Genomic DNA, 13,748 nt, shown 5'->3' on the forward strand with positions numbered 1-13,748 from the left:
AATCTGTCAATCAGGTAATTTTAACCTTTTGTTGTAAAACTCAGTGATCCAGAGACTATACCATAAAAAGTGTTTTATCGTTTTAATAATGAATGGAGGGGGAGGGTGTTCTTCTATTTATGACATTATTCTGTGCCTAAAATAATTATTAGTTTCAGCGAATTTCTCTATAGGGATGAAGCTAATAATATAAAAAATGGACAATATTCTTTATTTACATATTTTTAGAGAGTGTACTTGCGTCAACACTTTTAATAAGTACTTATTACCACGGTAATAAGAAATTAGGTGACACGGAAAGACCTAAACCAGGGACTGATTCACCTTTTCATTTTGATGTTCTCAGAGGCCAAAAACACTATTTGTTCAATTGTTTTTATATATGGATTTAAAAATTTTACAAGATAGTACATTTTTAAGGACAGGAAATTATAGTAAGTGTTCAAGAGTTTTTGAACTATTAGGGCCATACAGAAATCACTCCAGCTAGATTAAAAAATTAAAATTCAGACGAAAATAGGTTTTACATACCTCTGTCAAATAGTCGATTATACCTGAATATATAGGATAGATTATGTTTTAAATGTGTTCGTGAACAATAGTTCACGATAGTTACCTCAGATAGTTTTGGTCCAATTTTGATGAAATTTGGCAAGAATGTGCAGAGCTGAATAAACTAGGTACTAATAATTATGGTACCTACAATAACTCGTAAAGTAATCCAAATGTTGATTGTCAGGTTAACAACCTACATGTTTCGCCGTAAATGCAGCATCGTCAGCTAAATAAACTCCAATGGGTTCGCAAACCAGCAAGATCTGGTCATGGGAACAAGGTTTATAGCCTAGGTTTGAATTTTTTGAAATTGGGGTTTTCAAATTTTTTACCTTTTTAAAACATGGAAATACCCAATATTTATAAGGTACAACCATAATGTAGAGCACAAAATAACAACCAATTTTGTATTGAAGCATTGTTGTACAATTAAAGGTTACAGGGTAACTGTACACTTAAAATTCTCATTTTATTCTTATGGAGAAAAAGGAAAATTACGTAGTTTACTTGGTTGTGGATAGGCCTACATTTTTAAACTTTTATAAAAAATCACTGTTTCCCTTCCCTGTAGCAGCGAAACTAAGTATTCGTTAAGTTGTTATTTAAATGGGGAATAAGTGTGACTTGTTAATGGGAATATTTGAGTTAAAATACAATGAGACAAGATAAAATTTGCTTATTCTGCAAGTTTGTACGACGGGAGTATTGTTTTCTAATAAAGAGGATCTTATATAGCTCAATCGAAGCCACTGAGAGCTTAAGCTTACTTACCTGCTTAAGGCTGCAATTACAAATGGTGCAATTATAATTTACAAATAGCTAAACCTAAATAACATTGGTGATTTGTAAGATTAGAACCTAAAGTCTGAAGAAAGAGGTCCCTTGACATAAACACTCCACCAGCCTTTGCCCCAGTAGAACACAATATAGATTTCTTGAACCGCGGTACTCCCCCAAAAGTTATTTTATACAAAAATCTATTAATTATTATTACTTTAGACAAGTATTAGTTCTATTAAATAGATACCCTAAGTGAGTGTTATGGAATACAGTGTTTCGTTGACATCAACATGAAGACACTCAATCAAGACTGTTCAACAAATTCTCAAGACTGATCGATATATCAAAAACTGTATTCCAAAAGTTTTTCTTAAAAACATTCTGAAAATTGTGCGTTTCTGGTGACGGGGGGGGGAAATGTTTGCGTTGGTGGTTAACGCTATTCACTATGTGTGGAACTTCCATGAGTGGGATAGGCAACATGAAAGACTGAGACATAGCATGAGAGACAGGGCGGCCTGGGCTTGTATACTAGATGGCGATGTGACTGTGCCTTCACGTAAACATTTTCATGTAAGTGAGGATTTTTGGTAAAGTTTGAGTTGTATTTTGTGTTTAGTTTACTAAGATTTTAAATGCTTGATTTCTGTTGACACTTCAATAACTGCAAAATAATAATAATTTAGCTAAAATTGCGATAAAGTCCCTGCTTTGTACCATCCAAGTGCATGTACAAAAATTATATTCAGTAAACTTGTTTAATATAACAATACAAAGTATAATTCATTGTATAAGCTGCTACAAGCTACAAAATGCAGTGATCGGAATCTCGTTCATTCTGTGAAGTATTGATTTTAAAGTTTAGGTCTGAAAATGTTAGGAAATTTAATTACCAAGACACAACTTTAAATATCATTGTTACAAAAGAAATTGATTGAAAATCACTAACAAACAAATATAAAAAAAAATTCTTAAATGAAAATATATTCAATTTGGATGGCATTTCCGATATTTACACACAGCATTGTGTAAAAAAGACCCCTATACCAGGCCATGCTCCTACAGTATTACTGGTTCTTTTTTATTGTCCCAACATATACCTAGATTAATTAAATAAGCTGGAGACAGGGAACTAACCCTTATCCACGACTATATAGTCTGTAAGATGGAACCTGTCTCCCGACTGGAGGTCTACCTGGTCAATGGTTTAAAGCCTAGTCTTAGCTACCTGGACTAGAAATGCACGACGACGAAGCCTAGTCCAAACAACCAGGTAGACGGACGGTCAGAAGACAGGTTCCACCACATAGACTATAGTTGTGCCAGACGTTTGATCATGGGGTTCGCGCAGTCTTGCTTGGAATGTGACCTGCCCGAGGCCCCAGGGCAGTTTTGAAGATGCTGCTCCGAGGAAACAACTCCAAAAATTAAAATTCTACCAATTTCAAAATCAAATCAGAGGACCGTTTCAAAATTAAATGTAGGGTAGCGAAACAACGGATGTTATTATTAAACATTATGTTTGGGAGTTGTAAGCTAAGTTGCGTTAAATAATCACGTAAACACTCAAAGGAATGGGATAGAAGTAGAAGAGAGAAACACACTTATTGAGTACATTAGAGGTTTTTGGGAAGAAAGGAGAAAAACTAGAAAATACTAGACAATAGCCATTATTGTGTTTTAGCGCTAGGCAAAACCAGAACGATCGAAAGTAGTAATCTCTTATGTGAATAAAATAACAGTTTCGTCTGCAGATTGTTTGAGTTTATCCTAATGTTTGTTGTTTTTGCAACGTAGGAAAGCCTAAAATATTAATTTCAAATGTTTGTCTGTTTGTCTATCGGTATGAATGAATACAACGCCAAATTTGTTTTTAAAACATTTACAAATATGAACAATGCCTGTTGCTGCAATAGGTTTACAGAACTTAAACCAAATTACTTAATTAACTAAATTATTTACTTAACTAACTTATTTAATAGAAGTCTCAAATTACAGTACAGTTGAACCCATTCTGTGCTCTCTGAGTTGAACGTACAGTATTCGTTTTGCAGCCCCACGCAATGTTGTACAGTAGCTGTCTTTGCTGTTGTTTAGCCAAATATTGCTTTGGTTCGTTGGAGTTGACAAATTGAATCGAGGCAGATATAAATCTGGCACAAAAGACTGTTTAAAGATGTTGTATTTTTTACATTGTGCTTTAGTGTGTAGCGATTGTACAATTTATTAGTAGACTGTCGTTGAAAATATTGTTTAATTGTGTTTTTTTCTAAACTACAAATAAGCAGACACACTTTCCCGTTTTTTGCATTTCAATTTTGACAGAAGCGAGAAAATGTTTTCCTATTTTTGACGGCAACAACTAAACCATAGGATACTAACCTAAGGATATAATTATCATTGGTCATACTAACTAATAACTTGCTTTAATAATAACTTAAATAAGTAACCATCGCTATTACTGAATTCGTATACTGTAAGTTTTAATTATGATTTTTTGACGTATGTTTGATATTGGTTTCTTTTTGGTTCGTTGATTTCGAATACATGTTTCCTTTTTATTGGGGGAAATATTACAATATGTCCTTAATTCTGTAATTGTAACTGTCATACATTTTCTTGTTCGTAACGAAGATCGTTCTCTTTAGTCAAAATAATGAAAAAAAATTGGTTAAATAATAATTAGGCACCCAAATTAATATACTAAAAACGTATTATACACTACATATAACCATAGATGGGTATATGTTATCTATGATTTTTGTCTATGCTATGATATAACATACGGAAATGTACATAATCGCCTTCGTATCGTGTACGAAATTAACGCTGGCATCAAAATATACGGTTGTATGTAAAATAAAACTGTTTAGTGTATTTGATAAATGTATTTAGAAAACGACGAAGAAGTATAGAATTTCTTTTGAAATCAACTAACCCACTTTTCGGAAACTCACAACATTGTATTGTTACTATATATTAACTCCACCAGTACATTATAGGCCTACATTAATTAAAAGCAAATGAAACATTTCTCAGACATTTTTGTTTAACACTGTTGAAACAAACATGTTAAAAATTGAGTCTAGCTCTATTTGAAGTCTAAAAACTGTAAATAATTATATTTGATATTTATTTGAGCGGAACGTTACCCCATGAATGTCCGTAATTTCTTAGTTTCGTCTCGTAGTTAACATAACAAGTGGTCGGAGTGAGAGAAGACAATTACGTCATCGTCCTTGTGGCGGTAACGGTGGTGACGTCATGTCCCATCTGGCGTCCAGGTGATTCCTGTGATACCCCGGAGCCTCTACAGGCATGCGGCATTGTACACTTGGGAAAATGTTTTGGTACAAATCAAATCAGAAAAATTGGAAATTTGCTTAGTCTGCAGGTTTGCAGTGGCGGGGGTATTTATTTGTGTTTCATATTCGGTCATGCCTAAATGCGATTATGTTGACCAAGTGTTCATTTATAGTGTATACTTGTATTAGAATTACTATTTCAAAACTAATATATTAAACAGGCCTATTAAAGTACTCAGGTGTAGGTTTAATTGGTAGGACGTTGCAAACAAATTATACAGTGTATTTTCGGATGAACTCCTGTCTTGTGAAATAGGAACGGAACCCGCGAAGGTCCATGTTAAATCTTGACTCCTTCCGACGGTAAAAGACAAAGTAATTCTGTTACAACAGAGTTCCGTAGAGAAATCAAAGTTTCGCAATTTGTGTATCCTGAGAAGTACAGCGAAGTGGTGCAACCTCGATGCATTTAAACATTTATTGTACAGAGCCTTTTCTTTAGCTTACCTTTGATTAAACACGATTCTTTTTTATCAGCGAATTTCCCAATAAAGATAAATCTATTACCGTCCGCGCGGCAAGACTTGTAGAACCGGGACCGATTTATTTTTTTAATTTTGATGTTCGCAGAGGTCAAATACAATATTCGATGAAATTTGTACGTGTGTGTCCGTGAATGCGATAACTCTAGTTAATTGTGGGCTGACTTTTTTGTGAAATTTGGAACGTGTAAGGTTTTTGGAACACTTGAATTAGTTTGCAAACCAGTAAGATCGGGCCATTTTGGGTGTTATAGAGGATTGATTTTGAAAATTTATTTAAACAATTTTTACCCTTTAATATACAAGTGTCATAATTTCATTTAAAACTATCGTGTAGAGCTTAAAAAATATTGTGTATCGAAGCGTTAGTGTACCATTAAAGGTTACGGAGAGTATAGAAAAACTCGATATTACATAAAAATATTGAATTACACACTTGAACCAACGAATACGTACATAGCCAGAATAAGCTTAACCTTGCATATTGATAATTGCAGCAGTGTCCAAAGTCAATGGTATGGAGAAGGCAGGACCACATCATGTCCTTGGCATTGCTATCCTGAATGAGTCGAATTCTTCACTGTTGTGTTTTAACTCTTGGTATTTTTATTGAGAAGGAGAAAACCTGTTAATTACTTATTTACCGAGAAACGTGATTATACTGTTAAGCTTTTAAATTGCCGGTGGCTAGCTTACTCAAACCTTCCGTTTAAATGATTGTGATATTTTTACTTACTAATTTCTATAACCATTTAATTATTTTGGTACTTTGATTGGTAGTTTTCGTCCTTTTTACAGTTGAAGATTTTGTACTTGGAGTGGCAGAAAAATCCCAAATTAATTTGTTATATTTATTTCAATGGAAATCTGATTAACTTTTTCTGAGTAGTCTGTGAAGTGAAAACTTTGTATGTTTTGTGTCTAATTGTTACATCTTTTTGCAGGTAAGTTTGCCGTTTACTTTTGGCGTTGGTGAGTTTTGTACAAAATCTGAAGATTGTTTTAATCAATTAAAAATATATCGTGCACTTAGAATACAACGTTGTTTAGAAAATGTTCTTACCGATACAAGTGCATTGATAATTTTATCATTTTCGTATTACGTTTTATTATTATAGTTTTGATGTTAAGATTGTTAATAGTATTAGTCTAATATGTAATTTTAACCGATTCGTCTGTAATTCCAAATTAACAAAAGGTTTCTTACCGTAGGTTTTACTTTTTGGGTTAAAATATTAATTGTAAACTAGGTTACAGTACATAAAAGGTTACATAAAATTAAATTTTTTACGAAGTGTTTCACAAATGGTTTTTACATTTCCATCAGATAGTAGATATAAGTCTCTTCACGATTTTTGGGCACCGTTGGACTCTTAACGGTTTATAGTTTTCATTGGAAATTATACGAAATGAGTCAAATAGCTGGTGAAATTTCCAATCTTTCGCTCCCATTATCGTTGAGCAAGTCTTGGTGAATTGAATATTTTCTTTTGAATCAACTAGGGAGATTGTTTTTGTTGGAGATAACTGCTCTTGCTGGATATTTGTTGCAAAGTTTTCGTTGGTTTTATTCCATCATGAGTTCGTAATCGAATCTGTTTTTGAATCTCAAATAGATTTTTCTTTCTTTTTACGAGTCAGGAAATTTTGAACTCAAGCGTACGAGTTCTCTACATCTTTCATTTGTAGATATTGTTACCAGAAATAGTTCTTAAAAGCATCGAGTGTTAGTTCATTACTGAATTTCAGTTTTGTTCCCGAAAAATTTTAGCCATTTATACGGACTTCTCAAAATCCACATGTACAACAGAACTTGTTCTTTCATACGCTCCCTGGACTTTCGTGATACTGAACGATTTAGGAGGGAAGTCAAAGTTTCTTGCTGGAGCAAGGCTAAACAAAATTAGGGATGTTTCGGCTTCTTTAAATTGTAAATGAAAAATTATATAGGCATGTATTTTGAAAGTGAGTTTCGTGACATAATCCATCTTCTAGTGGATGCAAAGAAGAATGTAAGATTTATTTTTATTTTGCGTTTTACTACCCTATTGGAATTTAAGGGTGTTTTTGTAAGGAAACATCGATATTGTTTTGTTACTACTCTCATGTCGACCTTTTACTGGTAGCAGCATCCCAGCATTAATCGGTTGCTACCCGTCCCGATTTTGGTTCCTTATGCCCGTATTTAAACCTATGTTAATCCAGGAGGGATGGAGGCAATGCCCCGTTTTTTCCTGACCTAAGGTGACAACCCTGGCATTAATTGTCTCCCTACAATTGCAAATGTTGTATATTTTGCTTTAAGTAGGAGTTTCGACGTTATAACACAAAAATTTCTGTGGAAAATCTTTGATTTCATTTTTCACAACCGTTGACTCTTCCCCTGAATCAACTGTCGGCCAATCAATTCCCCACGTGCATGCTCTACAAACATGTTTATACTCGGTCTGATGGTATATGAACCCAGAAACTGTTATTCGCGAGGTTCGTCTACCAGAAGACTGGTTGTAGCATGTGACCTTGCCAACCGGTTGCTGTCAGCTGTGGCTCCCCGCTGCAGCAGACCTACGCCACGCCCTCCCCACCACGGTGCATGGTACGTCGGTACATGCGGGTGAACCGAGTCAGTTAGTCAGTAGTCAGTCGGTGAAGTCAGTTCGTGAGTTAGATGCACCGGTTAAGTGAAGTGATCGTGCAAGTGCGGTTATTGTGCAGTGTGTGTTTTTTATAATTAATCAGTGATAAAACAAGGTGTAAAGAGTGTATAGGTAATTTGCTGAAATGAGTGATTGTAGTGTCATGTTTTAACAAGATCTTGCTTGATTGTAAAAATATTACTACGCATATTGCCAAAAATAGTATTTATAGTTAATGATAACGAGTGATGAGTTTAATTTTTTGATACAATCACGCTCATACTGGATTACTGAAATCTTCTTTAAGTGTCTACACGTTCTATATTGGTGGTTATAATTGTATTGGCTTAGTCACAATTTTGACAGCACTCACAATTTACTTGCATCAGTGGGGAAATTAGTCAAATTGATCTTATTTAGTTTTAAAGTTAGTCACGCACTTGAGGATTGCAACGTAAAATAGCAACGTGTAATCAGTCTTTAAGTGCAATCTCTTATCATACTGTCAGACACCGTCAGATGATTCTATGAACCTTATCAATATCAACTGACGGACAATCCTATAGGAACTACTGTCAGACAAACCTGTAGACAATAGCAACAGTCAGACTATCCTATAATAGAGATTAGCAACAGTCAGACTATCATATAATATACATTAACAACAGTCAGACAATCCTATTGACATTAGCAACAGTCAGACTATCCTATAATAGACTTTAGCACCAGTCAGACTATCCTATAATAGACTTTAGCACCAGTCAGACTATCCTATAATAGACTTTAGCAACAGTCAGACTATCATATAATATACATTAACAACAGTCAGGCAATCCTATAGACATTAGAAAGTCAGACTATCCTATAATAGACATTAACAACAGTCAGACAATACTATAGACATTAGCAACAGTCAGACAATCCTGTAGACATTAGCAACAGTCAGACAATACTATAGACATTAGCAACAGTCATACTATCCTAATAGACATTAGCAACAGTCATCCTATAATAGACATTAGCAACATTCAGACAATCCTATAGACATTAGCAACAGTCAGACAATCCTGTAGTCATTAGCAACAGTCAGACAATACTATAGACATTAGCAACAGTCATACTATCCTAATAGACATTAGCAACAGTCATCCTATAATAGACATAGCAACATTCAGACAATCCTATAGACATTAGCAACATCAGACAATCATATTGGCATCAGCAACAGTCATACTATCCTATAATAGACATCAGCAACAGTCATACTATCCTATAATAGACATTAGCAACATTCAGACAATCCTATAGACTTTAGCAATCGTCAGACAATCCTATAGACATTAGCAACATCAGACAATCATATTGGCATCAGCAACAGTCATACTATCCTATAATAGACATTAGCAACAGTCATACTATCCTATAATAGACATTATCAACAGTCATACTATCGTATAATAGACATTAGCAACATTCAGACAATCCTATAGACATTAGCAACATCAGACAATCATATTGGCATCAGCAACAGTCATACTATCCTATAATAGACATCAGCAACAGTCATACTATCCTATAATAGACATTAGCAACATTCAGACAATCCTATAGACATTAGCAACATCAGACAATCATATTGGCATCAGCAACAGTCATACTATCCTATAATAGACATCAGCAACAGTCATACTATCCTATAATAGACATTAGCAACAGTCAGACTATCCTATAATAGACATTAGCACCAGTCAGACTATCCTATAATAGACTTTAGCACCAGTCAGACTATCCTATAGACATTAGCAACAGTCAGACAATCCTGTAGTCATTAGCAACAGTCAGACAATACTATAGACATTAGCAACAGTCATACTATCCTAATAGACATTAGCAACAGTCATCCTATAATAGACATTAGCAACATTCAGACAATCCTATAGACATTAGCAACATCAGACAATCCTATAGACATTAGCAACAGTCAGACAATCCTGTAGTCATTAGCAACAGTCAGACAATACTATAGACATTAGCAACAGTCATACTATCCTAATAGACATTAGCAACAGTCATCCTATAATAGACATTAGCAACATTCAGACAATCCTATAGACATTAGCAACATCAGACAATCATATTGGCATCAGCAACAGTCATACTATCCTATAATAGACATCAGCAACAGTCATACTATCCTATAATAGACATTAGCAACATTCAGACAATCCTATAGACATTAGCAACATCAGACAATCATATTGGCATCAGCAACAGTCATACTATCCTATAATAGACATCAGCAACAGTCATACTATCCTATAATAGACATCAGCAACAGTCATACTATCCTATAATAGACATTAGCACCAGTCAGACTATCCTATAATAGACTTTAGCACCAGTCAGACTGTCCTATAATAGACTTTAGCACCAGTCAGACTATCCTATAATAGACTTTAGCACCAGTCAGACTATCCTATAATAGACTTTAGCACCAGTCAGACTATCCTATAATAGACTTTAGCACCAGTCAGACTATCCTATAATAGACTTTAGCACCAGTCATACTATCCTATAATAGACATTAACAACAGTCAGACAATCATATAATATACATTAACAACAGTCATACTATCATATAATAGAGATTAGTAACAGTCAGACTATCCTATTGACATTAGCAACAGTCAGACTATCATATAATATACATTAACAACAGTCAGGCAATCCTATAGACATTAGAAAGTCAGACTATCCTATAATAGACATTAACAACAGTCAGACAATACTATAGACATTAGCAACAGTCAGACAATCCTGTAGACATTAGCAACAGTCAGACAATACTATAGACATTAGCAACAGTCATACTATCCTAATAGACATTAGCAACAGTCATCCTATAATAGACATTAGCAACATTCAGACAATCCTATAGACATTAGCAACAGTCAGACAATCCTGTAGACATTAGCAACAGTCAGACAATACTATAGACATTAGCAACAGTCATACTATCCTAATAGACATTAGCAACAGTCATCCTATAATAGACATTAGCAACATTCAGACAATCCTATAGACATTAGCAACATCAGACAATCATATTGGCATCAGCAACAGTCATACTATCCTATAATAGACATCAGCAACAGTCATACTATCCTATAATAGACATTAGCAACATTCAGACAATCCTATAGACTTTAGCAATCGTCAGACAATCCTATAGACATTAGCAACATCAGACAATCATATTGGCATCAGCAACAGTCATACTATCCTATAATAGACATTAGCAACAGTCATACTATCCTATAATAGACATTAGCAACAGTCATACTATCCTATAATAGACATTAGCAACATTCAGACAATCCTATAGACATTAGCAACATCAGACAATCATATTGGCATCAGCAACAGTCATACTATCCTATAATAGACATCAGCAACAGTCATACTATCCTATAATAGACATTAGCAACATTCAGACAATCCTATAGACATTAGCAACATCAGACAATCATATTGGCATCAGCAACAGTCATACTATCCTATAATAGACATCAGCAACAGTCATACTATCCTATAATAGACATTAGCAACATTCAGACAATCCTATAGACTTTAGCAATCGTCAGACAATCCTACTGACATTAGAAGCAGTCAGTCGATCCGATAGATAGACACTAGCAACCGTTTGACAGTACATACATATATTTATGTACATTTTGTTAGCTATCAATTTCCTACAAGTTGTCGATGTTGTTAATTTTCCACTCTTGATACGCTCTACAGTATTGTTTGCACACCTGTGTATTATGATTGCATGTCGAAGGTATGCATACAATTTTATGAAAATGGTTTACTGTATTGAGTATAGACTGTTTATCTCTAAACGACCTCTGATCGAATTAGAACGATTATAACATTAATAATTTTAAACTAAAAATACTCTTTGACGTGACGAGCAATCATCCACACAAATTGTTTTGTGTTCAGTCTGATTTTCAGTACGTAGCCTAATTATCACAACTTTTACACCTGTGTTTTCAAATGGCGTATTTCCATTAGATATTTTAAAAGCCTAAACAAGCCTATATCAAATCGCTGCTGAATTTGTACGATTCATGCTCGATTCCCTACTCACTTTTCTTTTTGTAACATTGTCTACCACAATTAGGCCTTGTCGCGAATCCTACGTATTACAAGGCCTTGGCCGAAAGTGTGGGAGTGGGATTGTAAAGTGAACCTAATTGTTGTATTGTTCTGGTGTTACTGAACGCACAAGAAAGTTCTAAAACGCAACGGTGGTTCAAATTAACCTGCGAATATGATGGTTTATTTTTCAAACAGTCAAAGCTAACTTTGTTAAAATGTCAGACGTATGGAGTCACAGTAGGGTTGTCAATAGGAATATTTTCAGATATTTTTTGAGTATTTCCGCATTTATTAAAAATGTTCTGTAAACCGAGATAAACAACCATATAGCTATAAAATAGTGAAATTAAACAATTTGTTGTGTAGCTTTTTTCCTAAGCTAACCTATCTTAGGGGGTTAAAATTTCCTACAGAAATGTAGGAATACTTTACAAAAAAACATAATATTATTTTTATTTTTATTTGCAACATTGTTAACAATAAAAGATAGTTTCATACAAAATTGCGTATAATCTATACAAAAACGTCTCAGTTTCGAAAGGTTCTCCACTTTTACCTCTCCAATATTTGGGACGATCTCTGATGTAATTTATTTTAACATGAAACTTTGCTAACCAATGTCTCAGCTTTTGAACACTATTGATCCAGCGAACCATTGTGTAATAGTTGATGGTAAATTGATGTTCAACGTAGGGTTAAGTGTCAACGTCTTCCCACGTCAGTGGAATGTTGACATTTAGCAGTGAACACGCACACACACACACACACGACACATACCTCGGTGTGTCTGCCGGTCACACACACGAAGGTAATCAGCTGATTTTGACGCTTGGGAATCTGAGAATTGCAACAACGTGTACACCGTTAGTTTCAGCTGTAATTTGAGTCGGTAAACTGTGTGATGGGTTTCTACTAAAGTGTTTCTTGGATAGACTTGAAAGGTTTTGTTTCTAAGTAGTTTAGGAAATTTGAAATACAGTTTAGTTAACGGAATGTTTCACGATGTTTTGGAATTTGAAATCTGATGCATTTTTCAAATGAGGAGACAACTTAGAAACACCATTATGAAGTTAAAATTTAACCAGTTGTAGAATGAAAATAAACGTAGATTGATTGATTCCCCGACAAAATATGTTGTCAATTACAGTTTTCTGTCATATAAACCGATGAGTGACGTAGCAAAACTGACGACTTATTGTAAACTTAATTATTTTTATGCCACATCTATTTATAATGTAGGCCTACACAAAGACTTTAAAAAAGTAGGCATCTTGTCGTAATGTAAAATCGGAAGCCAGTGTTGGTATGTTTTTTGTTGCCTGTGTATGAATTTTGGGGACGTTTGTGTGTTCCTGTGTCGTCTACTTTGTAGATTGTGATTTCGTCTTCGGTTAAATAAAAGTGGAGAAAAATAGTAGATTTCGCACATATTCAGTTATGACTGGTTAAAAAAACAAAATATAGTAAAAACGTACACCTATAGAAACCAGGCAGAACTGACCTCAAATAGTCTCAAACTGATACTCAAAGATGATAAATCTAATTCTAATAAACGTACTCTTTATTTTATCCTTATCACAAAATTAAAGTACTTTATGTACGGAAACGTTATTGTTTTTGTTTTTGCTTTCACTAACCTAACATTTATTTCGTCATGATAAATATTTGTTAACTACCGTTTCCCCTATGGTGTAAAAACAGGCTGTCAAATTTACCCTGAAATCATCGAGAAACATATTCGACTCAAGCACCACCGGATACGAAAG

General features: G+C 34.3%; 1 protein-coding gene across 6 annotated transcripts in view; it reads left to right on the top strand.

Annotated features, from left to right (window-relative positions):
- LOC129002987 (leucine-rich repeat flightless-interacting protein 2) overlaps positions 1 to 13,748 on the top strand; it is a 63,068-nt gene that overhangs the window by 21,445 nt on the left and 27,875 nt on the right. Inside the window, exon 1 of one of the 6 annotated variants that reach the window (XM_054431152.1) lies at positions 1,738 to 1,908. The exons of 4 other annotated variants lie outside the window; for them this stretch is intronic. In XM_054431152.1, coding sequence (XP_054287127.1) covers positions 1,753 to 1,908 — 156 coding nt within the window. In that variant the 5' untranslated portion in view covers positions 1,738 to 1,752. Of the gene's footprint in view, positions 1 to 1,737; positions 1,909 to 7,833; positions 7,951 to 13,748 lie in introns of those variants that run through there. One more of the 6 variants, XM_054431151.1, reaches the window with a different exon arrangement.

The sequence above is a fragment of the Macrosteles quadrilineatus genome, unplaced genomic scaffold (genome assembly GCF_028750875.1).
Source record: "Macrosteles quadrilineatus isolate MER2022 unplaced genomic scaffold, UCM_ALF_1.0 Scaffold_9__3_contigs__length_116548681, whole genome shotgun sequence".
NCBI classification, from domain to species: Eukaryota; Metazoa; Arthropoda; class Insecta; order Hemiptera; family Cicadellidae; genus Macrosteles; species Macrosteles quadrilineatus.